This window comes from Labeo rohita, chromosome 24 (assembly GCF_022985175.1).
Source record: "Labeo rohita strain BAU-BD-2019 chromosome 24, IGBB_LRoh.1.0, whole genome shotgun sequence".
NCBI lineage: Eukaryota > Metazoa > Chordata > Actinopteri > Cypriniformes > Cyprinidae > Labeo > Labeo rohita.
This window is the reverse complement of record NC_066892.1, coordinates 21,227,147-21,245,077: the sequence shown is the minus strand read 5'-3', so window position 1 is coordinate 21,245,077 and position 17,931 is coordinate 21,227,147. Positions and strand designations below refer to the sequence as shown.

Sequence of the window (17,931 nt, the reverse complement as noted above, 5' to 3'; positions counted from 1 at the left end):
ATGTGTTTTGCACCATATTCACTGCAGCACTAGTAGCAAAACATGCAAGCGTACGAATTTCTTGATTTGTGATTCGTAGAATTGGATTTGTGTACCTGCAATGAAGGATTTGAGAAGGTGTAACTGTTGTGTTGTGTTTGTGGGAGAGAAAAAAAAATCTACAAGTTTGCAACTTTTGTCTGTGACTTCAAATGCAATATTACACATGTGTGGCTGTTCTCTACAACTACAAATTCTGCCGTTACAGACACTCGGTTGTTTTGCACCAAAAATACCTTCATACCAGGCGGGGAGTGTGCTGACTGCTTTATGGCTTTATCAGGACTTTTATTCTGAAGTTACTATTTAAGGAACTCCGCCATCTAGTGGCTGTTCAGCCATTTTGTTTAGTTAAAAGCAAGGAGTAGCCAGAGCACACGGCTATATAGATGGTGCATTTAAGTTTTCTCTTTACGCTGTTCCTGGGACACTATTTGTCTGTAAGTGACTGAAAGTTATTATTTTCATATTAAGAAAGTGTCATTGTTGCCTTAAGTTGTTTGTTTTGTTTAGCTTGTTATGTGTATATTGAGGTCTATTTTGTTCTGTATTGTCAGTTTTACAATACAAAAAAGGAAAAAGAAAATTTCAATTAAACTCAAGAAAAGTTACGCCTTGAAGCATTACTGCAGTTTCATCCCTCGTGTTAGCTCGCTGTCTAGCTTTGCAAAGTAACGCATCGTGAGGACAGTATATGATGAATGTCTTGTGGCATCCAGTGACATATTTTTAAAATAAAATTATGTATGGGCTAATGTGGGCTGTTATATTTGGGTTAAAATACATGCTTTTAAAAAAGGCCTATAATAAATAAAATAAAGCCTACACTACCATTAAAAAGGTTAGTATTTGTTGTTAATGGATTAATAAAAAAAAGGCTGCATTTGTTTGTTTAAAAAATACAGTAAAAACCTACCATTTGAAAAAAAAGCTTTCTATTTGAAAATATTTTAAAATGTGTTTTTTTTTGTGAAATGCCATAACATCAAGAATATGTCATTTGTTCTCTTTAACCTTTATTTAATTGACTTAAATACAAAGAAAAAAAATCCAATGTTTTCACTGTTTATATAAACAAATTTTGAGCCATGATTCAGCTTTGCTTGCAAATACTGAGAAGCTCCAGTTCAAACATAATACCCTCACCTATTACCAATTCACCTGCTTGCTGTGTTTCTTTTATTTTTGTGCTACTTTTATTTTGCCTCTGTCCCAGCTTTTTTGGAGTGTGTTGCATACTTCAAAAAATAAAAATAAATAAATAAATAAATGTTCTTATATTTACAAAATACATTTAAGTTGGTCAGTGAAATCTTGGAAATATTTTCTTTGTACTTTTGTCAATTAAATAAAAGTTAAATAGAAATGACAAATCACAGATTTTATCATTTTACAAAACATCCCAACTTTTCTAGAATTAGGGTTGTACTTAGTTTTTGTAAGCAAACTTTTAAATATTCTCACAAAATCTATGAAATATAGTAAAGTAGGGTTTATATTTATTTCATCTGCATGTGTAAATGTGGTATTTACCCACCAAAATAACAATGTCCACTATGTCAGAAAAAAGGAATTCAGTATTTTCTAAAAAAAAAAAAAAAAAAAAAAAACAGGGTATTTTCTAAAACTAAGGGATAAATATTATTTTGCACTGAAAGCTAATTAAATACACCTAAACATATCACATCAGTAAAAAGGGTGTTGAAGAGTTCCAGGAATGGACGAACAAGCTAAAATCTCTTCTGTAAAAATGTCCCTGTGGATGTTCTAAACAGGAATTTTTATTTAGTCTTTTTTGGTGCAATTTGGCGCAACAAGATATCCGCATCTCAACACCACTGAAGCTGTAGCAATGAAAACCACCAACATGCTTAAAAACTCTAAAAATGAATGTTATTACACTTATTTTTAAATAATTTACTGTAAAAAAGTACTTCACTGTCTTTTTTGATAAATTCACTGCATCCTTAAAGTAATTAAGTTAATCAAATAATTTCCTAAAAATCATAATGACCCCATTCATTTGAATTACTGTAAATATAATAACAGTCCTCATTATAAACACAAAATAATAATAATCAACTTCAGTCACGACAATTAGACTTCGATTTATTTGATGGGGGGCGCTGAGGGACCTGGATAATGGGTAGGGGGACACTGGCCCAAAAAAGGTTGAGAACCACTTTAAGGAGTAAAATATCGCAATGGGAAGATTAATTTCTGTCATTGATCAGAAGGTGTTCCTAATTTTTTTTTTTTAGGAGCACTAGTACTTGCTAGCAGATATTTCAGATAATTAAGGAACGATAACATGATCACAGAGGTATAAATATTAACAAAAGTACTAAACAAAAAAATTAAAAGAGTGTGAGCAATGTTACTTAACCAATCTGACGCAGTTGTTGAACTTTTTTTGGTATAACTGACGAGAAACAGAGAAATGTCAGACGCGTCCTCTCCTCTCCAGCTGCTGATGTGTTCCCGGTTGCCATGGTAACTCTCAACCGCCACCAGTACTATACCTAACAATAATAATATTAAAAGAGTTTTAGCGTATTTCCAGAGCTCCATAACTTTATGTTATACATTTATAAACTTATTTATTTGTTATAAATTGTAGGACTGACCTCAAAAAAACAAACAAACAAACAAACAAAAAAACCCCTAATTCTTCTGTCAGACAGTTGAAGTAGCTAAAAAGTGCGAATGCGGATTACGTATCTACTGCAGATGAGATGGTGTAGTCCCGTCTTGTGTCATTATTTCCTTCATAACTCGTTACGAAATAAAAAGTTTCACGACTCTGTATTTTCCTTTCTTGTAAATATCCTGTACTCCCGCGTTGTGATAAATCCCTTCTGTTCGCGCCAGCGGCGCCGCACACACACTGCTACAGCTAAACTCAGAGGGCACGCGAGTACCAAATTGAGCTTTCTTTCGCGCCTTCATCGGCAAATGCACATAAAATTACGTCGGAATGACAGTCTTGATGAGTATCCACGTAAACCCGTATATGTTTACGATCCGCACTTTTCCCCAAACCAGCAGGCTGAGGACTTTTTCAAGCCATAACAGTATTACTGCACGGACCCATCGCCGTATCGGCTCAAATGCATAGGCAATTGCATTTATTATATTATATTTATTATATCAACAGTCCTGTCAAGTTAATTTTCCTCCATTTCAAAACAACCGTACGTTCAAAATGTAAAGACATGCTTATATTACTACACTGGACATCGAAGCCAACCAACGTCACAGGGTTGGTTGGCTTCGATGTCCAGTGTACACACGTCACACGCTGTGGTACTGCAAGATGGCGGCGCCCTTGCTCCAAAAGCAATAACAAAACATCCCCTTTTCTTTAAAAAGGTTACATTAATTGTTTTATATATATATATATATATATATATATATATATATATATATATATATATATATATATAAGTATAAGTTAAAAGTATAAAGTATAAGTTAAAGTATAAGTTATTTAACTAAATAATGTAAACTTGACAGACTACTTTATTTCCACTTTAAAATATGTCTTTGTGGGGTCCGACTTAAGGAGCCCACAAAGTCAAACTTGTCTTATTTTACTATCTTTGTGCGGTCTTTTTGTCCTCACAAAGTAGTAAAAACAAAATTTCCAAATATAGAGCACATGCTCACAGAATGACGTTCACTGGGTTTGAGTGAGTGATCAGTCTCTCTCTTTCTCTCTCTCTCTCTCTCACACACACACACACACACACACACACGTAAATTCCTTGCATAGCGCTGTTGTGGAAAGAGAATGAGAGGGAAGGAGGGGTGAAGACTCAACTTCTGTCAACCGAAACGCTGTCTTTTATACCAGTAACGAAATTCTCGGCCTGTTTTTGGCGTTTGTTATTGACGTTGGTCAGCTGATCGACTCTGGACTTTATCTGTGATTAACAACATCTAATGGGATTAAATAGGCTCAAGTTACCGATGCCTACAAACTGTCGCAGTCCGTTATATTGAACTGCATCAGACATCTGAGAGAACGCCTAAACTTTTTGACGGATAGAAGTTTGGATGAAACGTCCGACGTCTTGACATTCGCGCACCATTTGAAGAAAAACGAATGGAGTATAGAAAAGCTTAGGATAAAAATTTAACTAGCTGCTTGATATTTGTGGAGTTGTTGTTTAGAGATGTGCTATTCTTGCATATCCGTCTGCCACGTTTGAAGACGCAAACGAATCGAAACCGTCAGTTTCCTTTAAACAAGGCCAACTCATATTTATTATCTTTTACATGTATGGGTTTCCCTTTAAACTCGACCATGAGTGAGTTTGACTGACGTAAATGCTGTTCAAGTTGCGCAGAAAGATAAATCCACCCATTACAGAATGCTGGAGTGAGAGCACTGAAGATGGCATCTGCGATTTTTGAGGGCACATCCCTGGTGAACATGTTCGTGAAGGATTGTTGGGTTAACGGGATCCGCAGGCTCATCATTAGAGGAGAGGAAGAGGAGTTTTTTGAAATAAGGACTGAATGGTCGGACAGAAATATACTCTACCTGCACAGAAGCTCCTCAGATTTGGGAAGACTTTTAAAAAGACTCCTGGAGTGTTTCCCCGAAGACAGGCAGGATTTATTAAAGTCCCCTCTTATAGAAGGTAGGTGTCAGAACTGTTATTCACTTCTACTCGAATCCTCTTTTTTCTATTCTATTCTATTCTATTGTATTGTATTCTATTCTATTTTATGCTATGGTGTTCTGTTCTACAAATCGTTACTGTACGTAAGTACCGTTTTCGTTTATACGAGTAATTTAATGTATTTGTTTGCATTTACTTGCTATATTTTAAAGAGAAAATAGCTTTTCCATATGACAACATTTCTGCAGACCTTCAAAGCGCAAGTCTCTACTTCATTACACCACTACTACTCTTCCCTGCAGTTATTATCTCAATAAGCTGTTTTTAGGTTACATTTTGATGATGTAAGCTAATGTAGTAAGGTTTATTCAGTCATATTAAATTATATTTAATCTAGAAAAAACACAGTTCATTTAGTGCAAGGTTACCTGACACCTGAAGGCCTACTCTAATTTCAAAATCCAAATGTTTTCCATTAAATTACCCACCGGAAGCAAATTTGTTTCTTTGTTTGGGAGCAAGGTTCAAGTATTAATAATTCAGACTGGACTAGATACAGTGACACACAAACCAGACCTATCATGTGGCTCCTTGCCTTTTAAAACAGATGAGTCAGTGACTAGAGCTTTCTGAATATAGAGCGGCCTTTTTTAGATTTCACATGCCAGAACAGGTCATACAACATACTGAGACTGCATTGTTAAATTAGACTTAAATTACTTATTTACCCCCTCCCATTATTTTACCTAGCAGCCCCCACACCCCCTTCTTTTCTATAGTGGCTGCATTGCTTGACCTTTATCCCTCAGACGGAAATAATCATTTACAACTTCTGAAAACAATATAACTGGCACCCCGGAAACAAGACAAGAAGGAAATTACTCACTTCCAGAATACTGACCCTTTTCATCCCTCTTTCACTGTTATTTTTTTGTACCTTATTCCTTGTGGTCCAGACATTATATGGCTTATATAGATTAGATGTCTCTGATTCATGGTACAGTTTTGTACCTAAAAGTTTTGATTCATTTGTGTTTTTAAAAACTACTTGTGCACTTGTTATCAGTTGTTTAGTAAAAACCTTTATAAACTTGGTTTGGACTGCTGAAGTAAACATGTCTGGATAACATGGCTGGATAACTCACTGTGTATATGCATATAACATGTTAATAGTTTACAGTTACATTAACAGACATGACTAGATATTTTTTGTTCTTATTCTGTCTTACATAGACAGGTTTCTTGTGAAACAGTTTGTTCTTATCAGTTCTCGAGTTCAGTGTGTTTAGCCATATCATGCTTGTTATTGCAACATCGCTGTATACCATAGTGTTCAGTGGTGCTCTGAAATGAGGAGGCAAAGTTCTCACATTTTTTATTTTATTTTTTAAAATTAAATGTAAATGTATGTTCCAGTCACATTTCTTTTTTGGTTAAATAAACATTATTTTTAAAAATCTATTTTGTATATAAATATTAAAGCCAAGTATAAATCAGTGTTTTTAAGCTTTTATTTTTCATTTATTTCAAAGCAATAACCCAAGGTGGAACAATTTAAACAATATATTTTATTTAAACAATTACATATTTTATTTGAACTGATGTTCAGTTGTTCTTTTTAATAATAAACTTATGTTTAGGTCATCAGAGCTTGGTAAACACTGGTCACAGACACAAAGTGTGTTAGCTGTGAACTTTTTTATTAGTCTTCTCATTAACGCCATTACATTGTTCATTTCACACTGATTCACAAACACATAACACACACAAACACAAGAGACGGGATTTATCGCATAAATTCTCTTGTGACTTTCTCCCATTTATTCTCAATTACACCCTCACCCCCAACCCCCCACCAGACTCACGGCACGCTTTAGGGTGTCTGTTAAAACTCGGGGGGCTCAGGGGAGACGAGGGAGACACAGACTCTGCTTTAACTTTACCTGCTGGTGTCACTGTTGGACCGTTTTACTTCAGAAAAACAAGTGATTTTTTCGCTTTTTTATGTCATATTTTATAATATTTGCATTGTTTTTTTTGTTTTTTTGTAGCATGATTTTCTTTCTCATCCAATTTTTTGAGGAGCTACTGCCTCACTTGATTCCTCAGAGGAAACACCCCTGTTAGTGAATAATGTTCATCTGAATGTGTTATATTGTGTCTGAGGAGCAGTTTGGTAAATGTGAATGCTGATTAGAGTTGAAAATTAATGAACTCAGCGAAAGACCAGACATCAAAGTGGTTTCTCCCATCTGTTTGGTGTCTGTTAACACTGGCTCCTCTTTTGTTATCCATATGGAAACTGTTCAAACTAAATGGTGGCAAATTTAAAATGGTTCAGTTCGGATATGTGCTCTTTCCCCACGGGGAGAATGTTAACTTTTTTTTGGAAAGTAGACAGCTTGAGAGTGTGTTTTTAAACACAAAAAGACCACAATTTTTACCCCACATAGGCTTAAATCTTTAGCCCACAGGAAACAGACACTTCCACAGCAAATCCTGACAGGAAGAACACCGGAAGAGCATGGATAACAGTTGGGACAAACAGCACAGTTGGATTAAGTCACATTTTAATTTGTGTCTTGTGTGGGAAAGAGCGGTATCTCCCTTAAAGGAGCACCATAAGATTTTCACAAAAAAAAATATACTCATACAAAAATGATCCCTCTCAACCATTACTTATGATACACTAGAAGTGTGTTGTGGTGTTTTTGACTACAGAGACATTGTCTTTTGTCTGTATTTTCTAATTTGATTCTTTTATTGCTGTGCTTGTTTCTGAACTGCAACCTTTGGTCAGTGGGTGTGTTGTCTGTCTAAAGCATGGGTCTCAACATAACAACAGTTTGCTAATGTTGCTATTGCCTTACTAACTTCTGCAAAACACTTCTTCGCTCATCTTGTCAAAATTGGCAAATCTGAATATTGTCTACAAACAGTAACTGCATAGTGCCCCTTTAATCATCTAATTTTTGTCCCTAAATATGGATTAATTGCTGCAACGTGAATGTTCTTGTGTCTCTCTGACTCGTGGTGCCGAAGTTTTATTATCAAAAATACTAGTCTATAGATCTTTGTTTAAAATAGTTACATTCAGTCCCCATTCAGTTCATATAGGTTGTATCTGTCAGCAATCAAATCCTCTGATTTGTTGTTTTTTTATTATTATTTTTTTTTTTCCTCCCAGATGTATAATAACGATAAACGTTTTGAAAGATGCAACATAACTCAGTTGTGGCTGCTAGAGTCAAAATGATTCAAAGATGATTTAATGACCTAAAACTACAGTAGTCAACATTTGAAGTGGATCAAAAAAGTTAATAAAAGTTGTCCTAAGACAAGAACAGGTATTGTTTTAGTTTTAGGACAAATTTGATGAAAGGTTTTGATCCACTTCAAATGTTGACTACTGTATACTGTCCTGAGGGGTGATGTCATCAGCATGAGACATTAGTTATGAATAGTCATTGCATCAGTGTGGAATTTTGTGGACTCCTTCACAGTTTGTATAAGAAGAGGCTGTTGTGTAAAATCTTTGTGACTAGAGATTGTGGTCATTGTTGTTATCATCGCTGTCATCATAATTACAGCTCTGGGTTTGGTCTGAATGATTAGAACACTGACCGAAAACAGCACAGATTCGTCATTGTTTTTAATCTGACTTTTTTTGAAATACTCAAGATTGTTTCAATAATTTAAAATTTGCCCTCCAACTAGTGCTGTCAATTGATTGTTGTCATGGACTTGTACCAGTGGAAAATCCTACAGCGGCAAATCCTACAACTCCTCTCCTGCGTGCATCACGAAAATACTACCAGAATACCATCACTCATTCCGTTGTCTGTTATCCAGTTTGTGACAGTTGTAATCCTGATCCAGCTGTTTAGAAAATATGCTGAAATTAATACACATTAATCTTAAATATAACTCAAATATTTCTCCTAGACAGAAATGAGATTACTTTAAGATTGAATGGAGATTTTTGCTTGAGTCTCCTGCTTTTTGTCTCCTGAGACAAAAACTCTTAACATTCTCACAATGGTCTCCTGTCAAGCTGTAGAAGAGATATCAAAAACATCAGACACTGTGCTCAGTTGAATGCGTATTCAACACTGATTTACAGAAAATGTAATGCTGCATCTTTCTTTGCTGAAAGCCACATAAATGGCTCATGACTCAGTCCTGATTATTAATTGGCTAATCTGATTATTAATACATATTATACAGTAGAAATATTTGAGCAGTTCAGTACATGGATCTCTCTCCTAATGAGCTGATGATCTGAATCAGGTGTGTTAAATAAGGTAAACACACAAAATGTGCAGAGCATGGACCAGGATTGAAAACAACTGTTCTAAAGCTTTAAAGGAGACCGTTGTGAAAGTGTTAGAGGAGACTAAAGCAAAAGTCTCCATTCGATCTTAAAGTAACCTCATTTCTGTCTAGGAGAAATATTTGAAATGTTAAAGAAATATCTTTTTTTTTTTCTTTTTTTTCCCCCTCGGTTAGCTTCAATGTCGTTTATACATTCCATTTCAATCAAAGACAGTACATACATTGTCATATGTGAAGTTGTTTTATGTAGACCAGGGATAGGCAGCATCGGTCCTGGAGTGTCGATGTCCTGCAGAGTTTAGTTCCTTTGTTTACTGTTGTTTACTGCTTGTTTATTGTTTACTGCTATTTAAATGATAGTTTTAGTGTGTTCAATATTAGTAATGGTTTAACGTTTCTCCTTAAATAAAACTGAAGACATCTTAAGACAAAGCTGATATCTTAAATGGACATAAAAAGAATCCTGACTGTAGAGTAACTTCTGTCAGAGCCATTGTGGGCAGCACATCGACGTGAAGGCACAACTGCACCTCAGACAGCATGAATTCGAGTCCCAGCTAAAGTTACTTTCCTGCTCCTGTTGCCTTCTCACCTGTCCAGTTGTTTCCTATCTCTACTCCTACTGTCCTAACCATAAAAGGTGAAAAACCCCATTGCAATAAATTAAATAAAATTAAATAAAAAATTACAGCAAGACAATAAAGAGATCTCCCATGATTCTCACATGTTTCTCTCCCATTGTCATTTTGCTTTCCTTTCTTTCTTTCAGAACTTTCTCATGTCTCACTTGTGTTTATAGGATTTTTATTTATTATTATTTTTTTTAATTTTTTTTTTTTTTTTTTTTTTTTAGGATTTTTAGTTTGGACTCTGTTTTTTTCTCCAATATGTCTCATGTTTCATTTGTGTCTACTAAGGAATTTTAGAAGAAACATCTGAAATGCTGCTAATACTAACCTGAGAGATATATGAGAATCTCATCTTTCTCCTGAGCTTAGAAAAAGCAAACACTGAGCAACACATTTTCCTATGGGATGAAACAATGCCTGGCCTTACTAAAACACTTTCATGTAATTTGGCATATCCTCTCTTTTATTCCACTTGTGTGAATCATGTCACTTCAGATGTCTTCATTTTTGTAAATACCGCCTTTAATGGACAGTACTGAGTATTGTTGATACAAAGGTCAGGAACTTTATCAGAGCTGCTCACATTTAAGCCAACCTTTTACTAAAGTAGTGGTCCCTTACATGTTATATGGGGTCAGATAAAGTTGTTTTAGGTGTTGCCTGAAAGTGATATCGCTGCCCTTGTCTAGACTGCATAATGATTGGTAAGCTCATAAAAGAAGTGCAAACACAGTTATTGGTCTGTTAGCCGCTTAGTCTACGAGACACATCAGAACAAAGTGTATCATATTAGAACTGCACCTAAAACCTTGAGCTGAGAGGCAGAATGCTGATTTGATTAAAAGGGCTGAATATGTTGGTATGTTTGTGCTCTCACACAGGGCTTGTCAAGATTAAAGAAGCAAGAGATATTGAGTCAAAGCTAAATGAAGTGGAGCGACTGTTGAAGAATGCCATTAACATGCCCTGGAAGGTAAGAGATCTAACTGATGACCAGTGGCAGCTTGTGGGTTTTAAAATAGAGGTGGCACACTAATTGTATTGATCTGGGGATCCCTGCCGATTATTATTATCATTAATTATTATTATTATTATTTGCTTAACCACTTTTTGGTTGCTTTTAGTCAGAAAATGTAAAGAAAACAACACACATACAGCAAGATAATATAATTTCACCTACCTGACCTATCACTTGAAACAGATATCAATCCCTTCTTAAAAGTCAGTGTTAAAATAGAGCTGCCTGTTGTGCCATTTAATTATTCTCACTGCTATAGCCTATATCCATCTTAGGCATGTTCTCCCTTTATTTTTAATTTGTATATATACTGTTTGAATGACAGCTTGGTAAATCTGTTGGCGATCACATATTCAGTATCCCTACTCATTATAAGTACAAGGTACATTTTCAGCACAGCGGGAGAGCTTCAAACTAATATCACGTAATTTACATCTCTATGATGATTGGTTGATATATACCAGAAGGGAGGCTAGCCTCCCCTGTGAGGTTTCTTTTCTCAGCACTCCTCAGCGCTGAAAGTGAACACTCGATAGTGATTGGCTAAATTATGATTATTATACATTTTTTTTTTTTTTTTTTTTTTGCCAACGGAGGCACAAGAGCTCAGCTCAGCCTCTCCCTCCCCATTAGCAGTTGTGTCAGCAGATTCGGCAAATTCGTGATAGAAAAGTAGCACTTTACAACTGCAGTAACATGTTATGGTATTAAAGCTGTGAAGCTATTACAAAACAAAAAATACACATTCTGAGACATGAACTGAAATGAATCGTGAATTAACATTAATAACATTAATTATTAACATTCAATCGACCTCCCATTTTCACCTCATAATTTTGGGGAAGCTGTGCCTCCCCCGACGAGCCGCCACTGCTGATGACACCAGCAGAAAAAGGGCTTATGTATTTGAGTGCAACAAACAAAAAACGTGTTGTTATTTTACTTTATTACCTCTTTATTGCCAGCTAACAGCACAATTTAATTACCTGAACATCTTCCTTAATGGTTTACTGGAAGTGTTATCTTAAATGACATACTAAAAGGATGTTTTCTTAGTTTTCTAGGTCAGAGGTTGTCTTAACATTCTTTGAACGCTCACAGCTTGACCAGGTCCTGAAGAACGACAGTGTCCACAAAATTCAGCCATGCTTTCAAAGTCCAGTTAAGATTTCAGGTATAGGATTTTAATGTTAAAATGCTTGTTAATATTTATGATCATTACAATATTATATTGTAGTGTAATATTGTTAAAAATGATTTAAGCAATACAATTAATAGTGTAATTATTGTAATACTGTTAAAAAGTTAAGGAAACATTTAACCATCACAGTTTCACACAAGCCCCCGGTTTTACAGACAAGGCTTATGCCTAGTCCCAGACTAAAGTGTAAGTCTGAGCTGTTTCACCTGATGCTGGGTACACACTAAAAGATTTTACTATGTACTACACGTTATTATATTCATCATATGTAATGAACCCAGCCAATAAAAAATATACTATATAATAAATATTATATGTAGCACTGTAAATACTCTCTCTCTTTTACTCTCTTTATCTCTCTCTCTATATATATTATACAGTATCTGAACAATTATTAATAAATCTATATGTATACAGAATCTATGTGAAGATGATTCTGTTTGTTTGATTTCTGACCATTCACTTGACGTTTCTACAGAGATCATGAGGTCTAATGGGTTTTGCCTGGCAAACACAGAGACGATTGTGTTTGATGAGAGCATTCCACTGGACAAAGAGAGACCCTCCTCCACTGACTCAGCCCAGCACTCGTAAGTGACTCGTGTCATCCTAGTCCAACTCACAGAGTACATAACAATAAAGGAAATGTTTATTGATAAAGCTTATTTGTTAGAGAGCCCTGATTACATTCATACAATGGATTTTTACATAAGCCATTGACAGAATGCTTGTAGTAATGTTCTCCTTTAGTGTATAGTAGTCTGTCACACACAGGAAGTGGTACTTCCTTCCCTGGGTGTGAGAAGGAAGCTCTGAAATGAAACTTAAGACCCTCCCCATCTCAAACACTGTTGAATAATACATTATGTCAAGTCATTATCATCAAGATCTTTATTTTGGTCTTCAGCAGGCAGCTTACTAGGTTTTGGAGTTATATTGTTTCTTAAGATTTTTTCCCCCTCTATCGCTTCATGTATTTAAATGGTTGTATAATCTCTAAATATGCAGGTATGATGAGGATGGGAGAGAATCTTTGGATCCTGTAGATCAAGATCTGAGTGACGACGATCCTGAAGCATACGTCACTAACCTGTCCTACTACCACTTGGTTCCCTTCGAAACTGACATCTTGGAGTGATGCACACAATTCTGCATGGGTGGAAATTTACAGGAGACAATAAATCCCACCTAAACAGTGCGGATATCCAACATGTCCAATTTCAACAATTTCTGCCAAGCAATGGGATGTGCCAACTAATGCTAATGACGACTGGAAGAGTCTGAATGCAGAGATCACTGCTAGCTTCCTGCTTTGGCTTTATCCATCAAATTTGTTGGTCTGAGCCCACAAAGACTCTGTATTCACATATGTGCCTCATTATTCAGCCTATAGTCATGCTGTAGCCATGAAAACGTACTAGGAACCAAAATAAGGATGAAATAAGCTGCTGTTGCTGGTGTACAGATTGATGGTGGCCTGAAAGTTTTGTTTCATTTGTTTTGCTTGTAAAACAAAATTGTTTTGCAAAATTAAGGTTGCAAATGTATAGAAGTCTTGTCAGAGAATTTAAATCACTCTTAAAAGATAATTTTATTATCTTATGACCTCTTTTCTACTGAATGAATGTGGACAGTAGCTGAACTTTCTTCTTTTCTCTTGAATACAAAGGGCTTGGACTCTCACTTGGCACACAGCTCCTAGTCCACACAAATACAAATACAAATACAGACAGACAGACACACACATCCCTACTTTGTAATAGAGTCATGTTTCCCTGCTATCCGTGAGAAAGTTCTGCTCTTTTTTTTTAGTTAACAAATTGTGTAGCTTTAGTAATCTGCTCTCACTTTTACATCATAGATATGAAGAATAAAATGATCGTAAGTGTGGGAGATTGGGTTAAGTAATTATTTAAGAGTATATTTACATATTCTTTTGCAACATGCAAGTGATCTGATGCTTGGTTAAATTTGTTTTATTCTTCAGGATGCACATGATATATTTTAACATATGCTCTGACGTCATATCCATCATGTCTAACTATGAAATGTTACTTCCTCTCTCACATCTAAACCTGGATGCATGTGAGCAAAATACCAGTGATATCACTAAAGTATTGTTAGAACAAACAAAGTGCAGAAGTATACACTGTGCTTAAAGTGATTAAAGTATATGGACATGGCCAAGTGCAGTGCACGTTACATATCAGGTATGATATATTTCACAGAAAATAGGTTATTTTTGATCATTGGAATTTTGAGGTAATGATTATTTTTGTAAGCATTGAAAATAGCTACGTAACATTGTCTGTTTTGGTAAATTGTAGATACTTTTATATGCAGCATTACGTGAAGCATATTTGACCGTCATGCATTGCTAATGATAGTAATTCGTACAGTGTATTTTAAATTAATTGCAAAGTTGTGAATAATATGAAAATAACATGCCATTAAATCTTTTGTATGGGTAAACAATGTTTCGTTTTGTGTTATTGATTTACTTTGTTTTCTTCTTAAGAATTATCAGACTAGGTTGTAATAGCAACTTCATTTACATAAAGATATTAAAAATATAAAGGTTGTTATGCATGCAGCTCTCAAAATATGATTCCAAATCGCATCGATAGAAGAAAGTGTAGTTTTAATTTTTCTCCACAGAAAAAAAATGATGAGCACCACGTAACGACAGCCAGTATTAATTATTTAGAGTGTGCTGACACCTGCCGTTCATTCATAGTATTTTTAAACTGTAAGTTGTATTATATTACAGTGTGCCACGGCACAGCGGTTGGGAAATACTGCAGTAAATAGTTAAAATGTTTAGGGTCAGAAAGTTGTTGTATTTTAAAGAAATTATTACTTTTATTTAACAAAGGATTCACTAAACTGAGTAAAAGTTGCAGTAAAGATATTGAAAATGTCAAAATAGTTTTTCAAACAAATGCTGTTCATTCAACGTTCATCAAATAAACAAACAAACAAACAAACAAATAAATAAATAAATACTTACTTAGCATGCTGGTCACTACGGATTGCTACCTAACTTGAACTAGGTCCAATAAGGTCCAAAACAGAAATTAGCATATACTAATACATATACTTGTTATTGGATTGATATTATATAGACCTATATTAAATCCACTTGATCATGTTCATCATCAAATCTTTATTGCAGTATGTGATTCAATATGACAGTTGTAACAGTAAACAAATAAATTAATTAATTAAGTAGACTGTCTGTACATAACGAGTCACCTATATAAAACATGCTTGCTGAATTCGTTTAAACCTGTAAAAGTAAATGTCACATTATTTTTGTTTTTGGCGCTTGATCTGTTTACAGTACATCATTAGACGTTGATGACTTTTATTTTGAAATATCCTTTCAATCCTTTCAAAGTGAACTTTATTTCTCGATTTCACTTTGTAACGCAATGGATCGCCAAACCACCGCTGTCCGTCCAGAACATCAATTTGACATTAAAAACCTGAAAAGATATCTGACAGGGAAACTTGACAGCTTCTCAGGCAACAGCACATTAACTCTGCAGCAGTACAGGTAAGAAATTCAATAACACATCCTTTTTCAAGTGCACCTTATGCAAACAATGCGCATGTTTTGTTTGTTTGTTGTTGTATTTTAATTATTATTATTATTATTATTATTATTATTATTTAAATAGAACTGGACAATCCAATCCAACGTTTTACATTGAGACTACAGATAAGCGTTATGTGCTCAGAAAGAAGCCTACAGGAGAGCTGCTGCCCGGAGCTCATAAGGTACTGTTCTCTACAGCGCACATTGTACTATCACAGTAACGTGAAACTGCAGGATAACTGATTATTTGTATAATAATTGTAATGTTGAGTTTAATATTGTTTATTCGGGTCAATCCAACGCTGTTGTGAACGTGCAAAAAGGACTTTGGAACCACCGACTGTCCAACTTGACACTGGCATAAAGTTGGCTTGACGTTGGACGTTCGATATTCGCACGTTTAGGGACCGTCTCTAAAGTTACATATGACATTGGTATACACTTTTCTAACTTCAATATCATTTGATACGAATTACATACAGTCACACAACCAACTGTAAAGTGCTCATGTAGGTGTCAGCTATAATGCACAATAAACTTTATAAAACACAATAAACACAATAAAATAATTAAAATAAACTGTCAAATTATTTGTAAATATTGCTATTTTTTCGCTATGGAGTGGACTCAAACGCAAAATATGCCATAATTTAAAGCTCAATAGCATTTGAGGAGAATCACTTAGAGTCATAAAACCATCTGTAAAGTGTTTATGTAGGTGTGAAGTATGATGCACACCTTTTCGATTTTTATTGTTTGTAAAATAAAACTGTAAATCATAAGTTAAAATACTATTTTTTCACTACCGAATGGGCTCAAATGCAAAATATGCCATATTTTAAAGGTCAGTAGCATTTGAGGAGAATCACTTACAGCCATGAAACCAACTGTAAAGTATTCATGTAGGTGTCAACTATAATGCACACCTTTTAGATTTTTAATATTTATTAAAATAAATTGTAAATCATAAGTTAAAAATGCTATTGTTTTCACTATCGAATGGGCTCAAATGCAAAATATGCCTTTATTTAAAGCTCAATAGCATTTAAGGGGGAATCACTTACAGTCAAAAAACCAACTGTAAAGTGTTCATGCAGGTGTGAGGTATGATGCACAGCACACCTTTTAGATTTTTAATATTAAAACTGTAAATTAAACTGTAGCTTTACAGACGGTCCCTAAATGTGCAGATATGGAATGTCCAAAGTCAAGCCAACTTTATGCCAGTCAGTTTGACAACACAACACAAATGTATAAGTGAATCAGTAGAGGGAGACAGAACCAAAACATTTTTGGTTATTTTTTTTATTTTGATGCCTATTTCACCTAACATTAACTGTATTTTTGTTTAAATCAAGAAGACGAACCATAAAGATTTATAATCTGCCACAGTATGTATGTATGCATGTGTAATTGACCATATGCACAATTACTTCCTGGTTTTAGATAAGCCAGCTCAGTCACTTTCGGTCAACTGTACTGTGCCACAAGAGAAGCACTCTGTGCTCGTTTTCTCTACATTTGTGGTTCCCAACCGTGTTCCTGCTTATCTCCTTAGTCTGACACACCTATTTCAGGTCTTGGAGTAATGAGCTGATGATCTGAATCAGGTGTGTTTTTGATTAGGGTGACATGGAAAACATGCAGTGTTGGGGGGCCTCCAGGAACGTGGTTGGAAACCACTGCTCCAAATAATTCATTCACAATTTGAAGAAAATTTTGTTTGTCTAAGAGGACCAAACGTCCACATATACTGTTTCAAGAATGACAAACGGGAGTGTAAACAATTACATGAGTAAATCTGCTAAATATGAAATATGAAAGTGAGTTTCAGCGGTCAGTGATTGGGTAGAAAAATTAATGGTTATGTTGAGTAACCTGAGACATTATGTGTTTGCAGATAGATAGAGAATATGCTGTTCAAAAGGCTCTGTATTCTGTTGGCTTTCCTGTTCCTCATCCTGTGCTGTACTGCACAGATACTCATGTCATCGGCACAGAGTTTTACATCATGGAACATGTACAGGTACTCATTCATATTCGTTCATTCATTCATTCATTCATTCATTCACTTCATTTATTATTTAATTCATGTAAATTCTACATTGGACCATATTTAAGTCAAATACAGCCAAACTGAGGCATTTTTAAAGTAATTAATTTTAATTTTAAGCAATTCTCTATAACAGGGGTTCTCAACCTTTTGCAAGCTGGGCCCCCCCAAAGCTGGTTCATTGCAGTTGGGCCCCCCGCCCCGCAAAACCCCCCCAAAACTAACCATAACACCTTGCATACATAGATAGATAGATAGATAGATAGATAGCCCTAGGCTATTATTATTAGGCCCACATTATTATTATTATTGTTATTATTATTATCATCAGTAGCGGTTGGTAGGCCTATTATCATTACTAAGACTCTTGTTATAATTGGCAGTAGCACCAGACTTCTAATGTGAGCTTGCAGACATTAATATT

At 35.1% G+C, this 17,931-nt stretch overlaps 2 protein-coding genes across 4 annotated transcripts in view; both read left to right on the top strand.

Moving 5' to 3' along the window:
• Window positions 1-383: 383 nt before the first annotated feature.
• pxdc1b (PX domain containing 1b) lies at window positions 384-13,746 on the top strand. 3 transcript variants are annotated; one of them, XM_051098081.1, is made up of 6 exons: window positions 384-479; window positions 4,415-4,688; window positions 10,516-10,607; window positions 11,754-11,826; window positions 12,332-12,443; window positions 12,862-13,746. In XM_051098081.1, exons 1-6 carry the CDS (start codon window positions 429-431, stop codon window positions 12,989-12,991), a joined length of 732 nt encoding a protein of 243 aa, XP_050954038.1. In that variant the 5' UTR covers window positions 384-428; the 3' UTR covers window positions 12,992-13,746. The 3 variants fall into 3 exon arrangements, with proteins under 3 accessions (XP_050954038.1, XP_050954037.1, XP_050954039.1); XM_051098080.1 differs by having other exon boundaries at window positions 386-479; window positions 11,709-11,826; XM_051098082.1 differs by having other exon boundaries at window positions 435-479; window positions 3,815-4,688; window positions 11,709-11,826.
• A 1,517-nt stretch (window positions 13,747-15,263) lies between these two features.
• The window catches only part of acad11 (acyl-CoA dehydrogenase family, member 11), an 89,979-nt gene continuing 87,311 nt past the window's right edge, over window positions 15,264-17,931 (top strand). Inside the window, exons 1-3 of the mRNA XM_051098068.1 lie at window positions 15,264-15,412; window positions 15,537-15,636; window positions 17,355-17,480. Of these exons, the coding sequence (XP_050954025.1) occupies window positions 15,288-15,412; window positions 15,537-15,636; window positions 17,355-17,480 (351 nt within the window). The 5' untranslated portion in view covers window positions 15,264-15,287. The remainder of the gene's footprint in view (window positions 15,413-15,536; window positions 15,637-17,354; window positions 17,481-17,931) is intronic.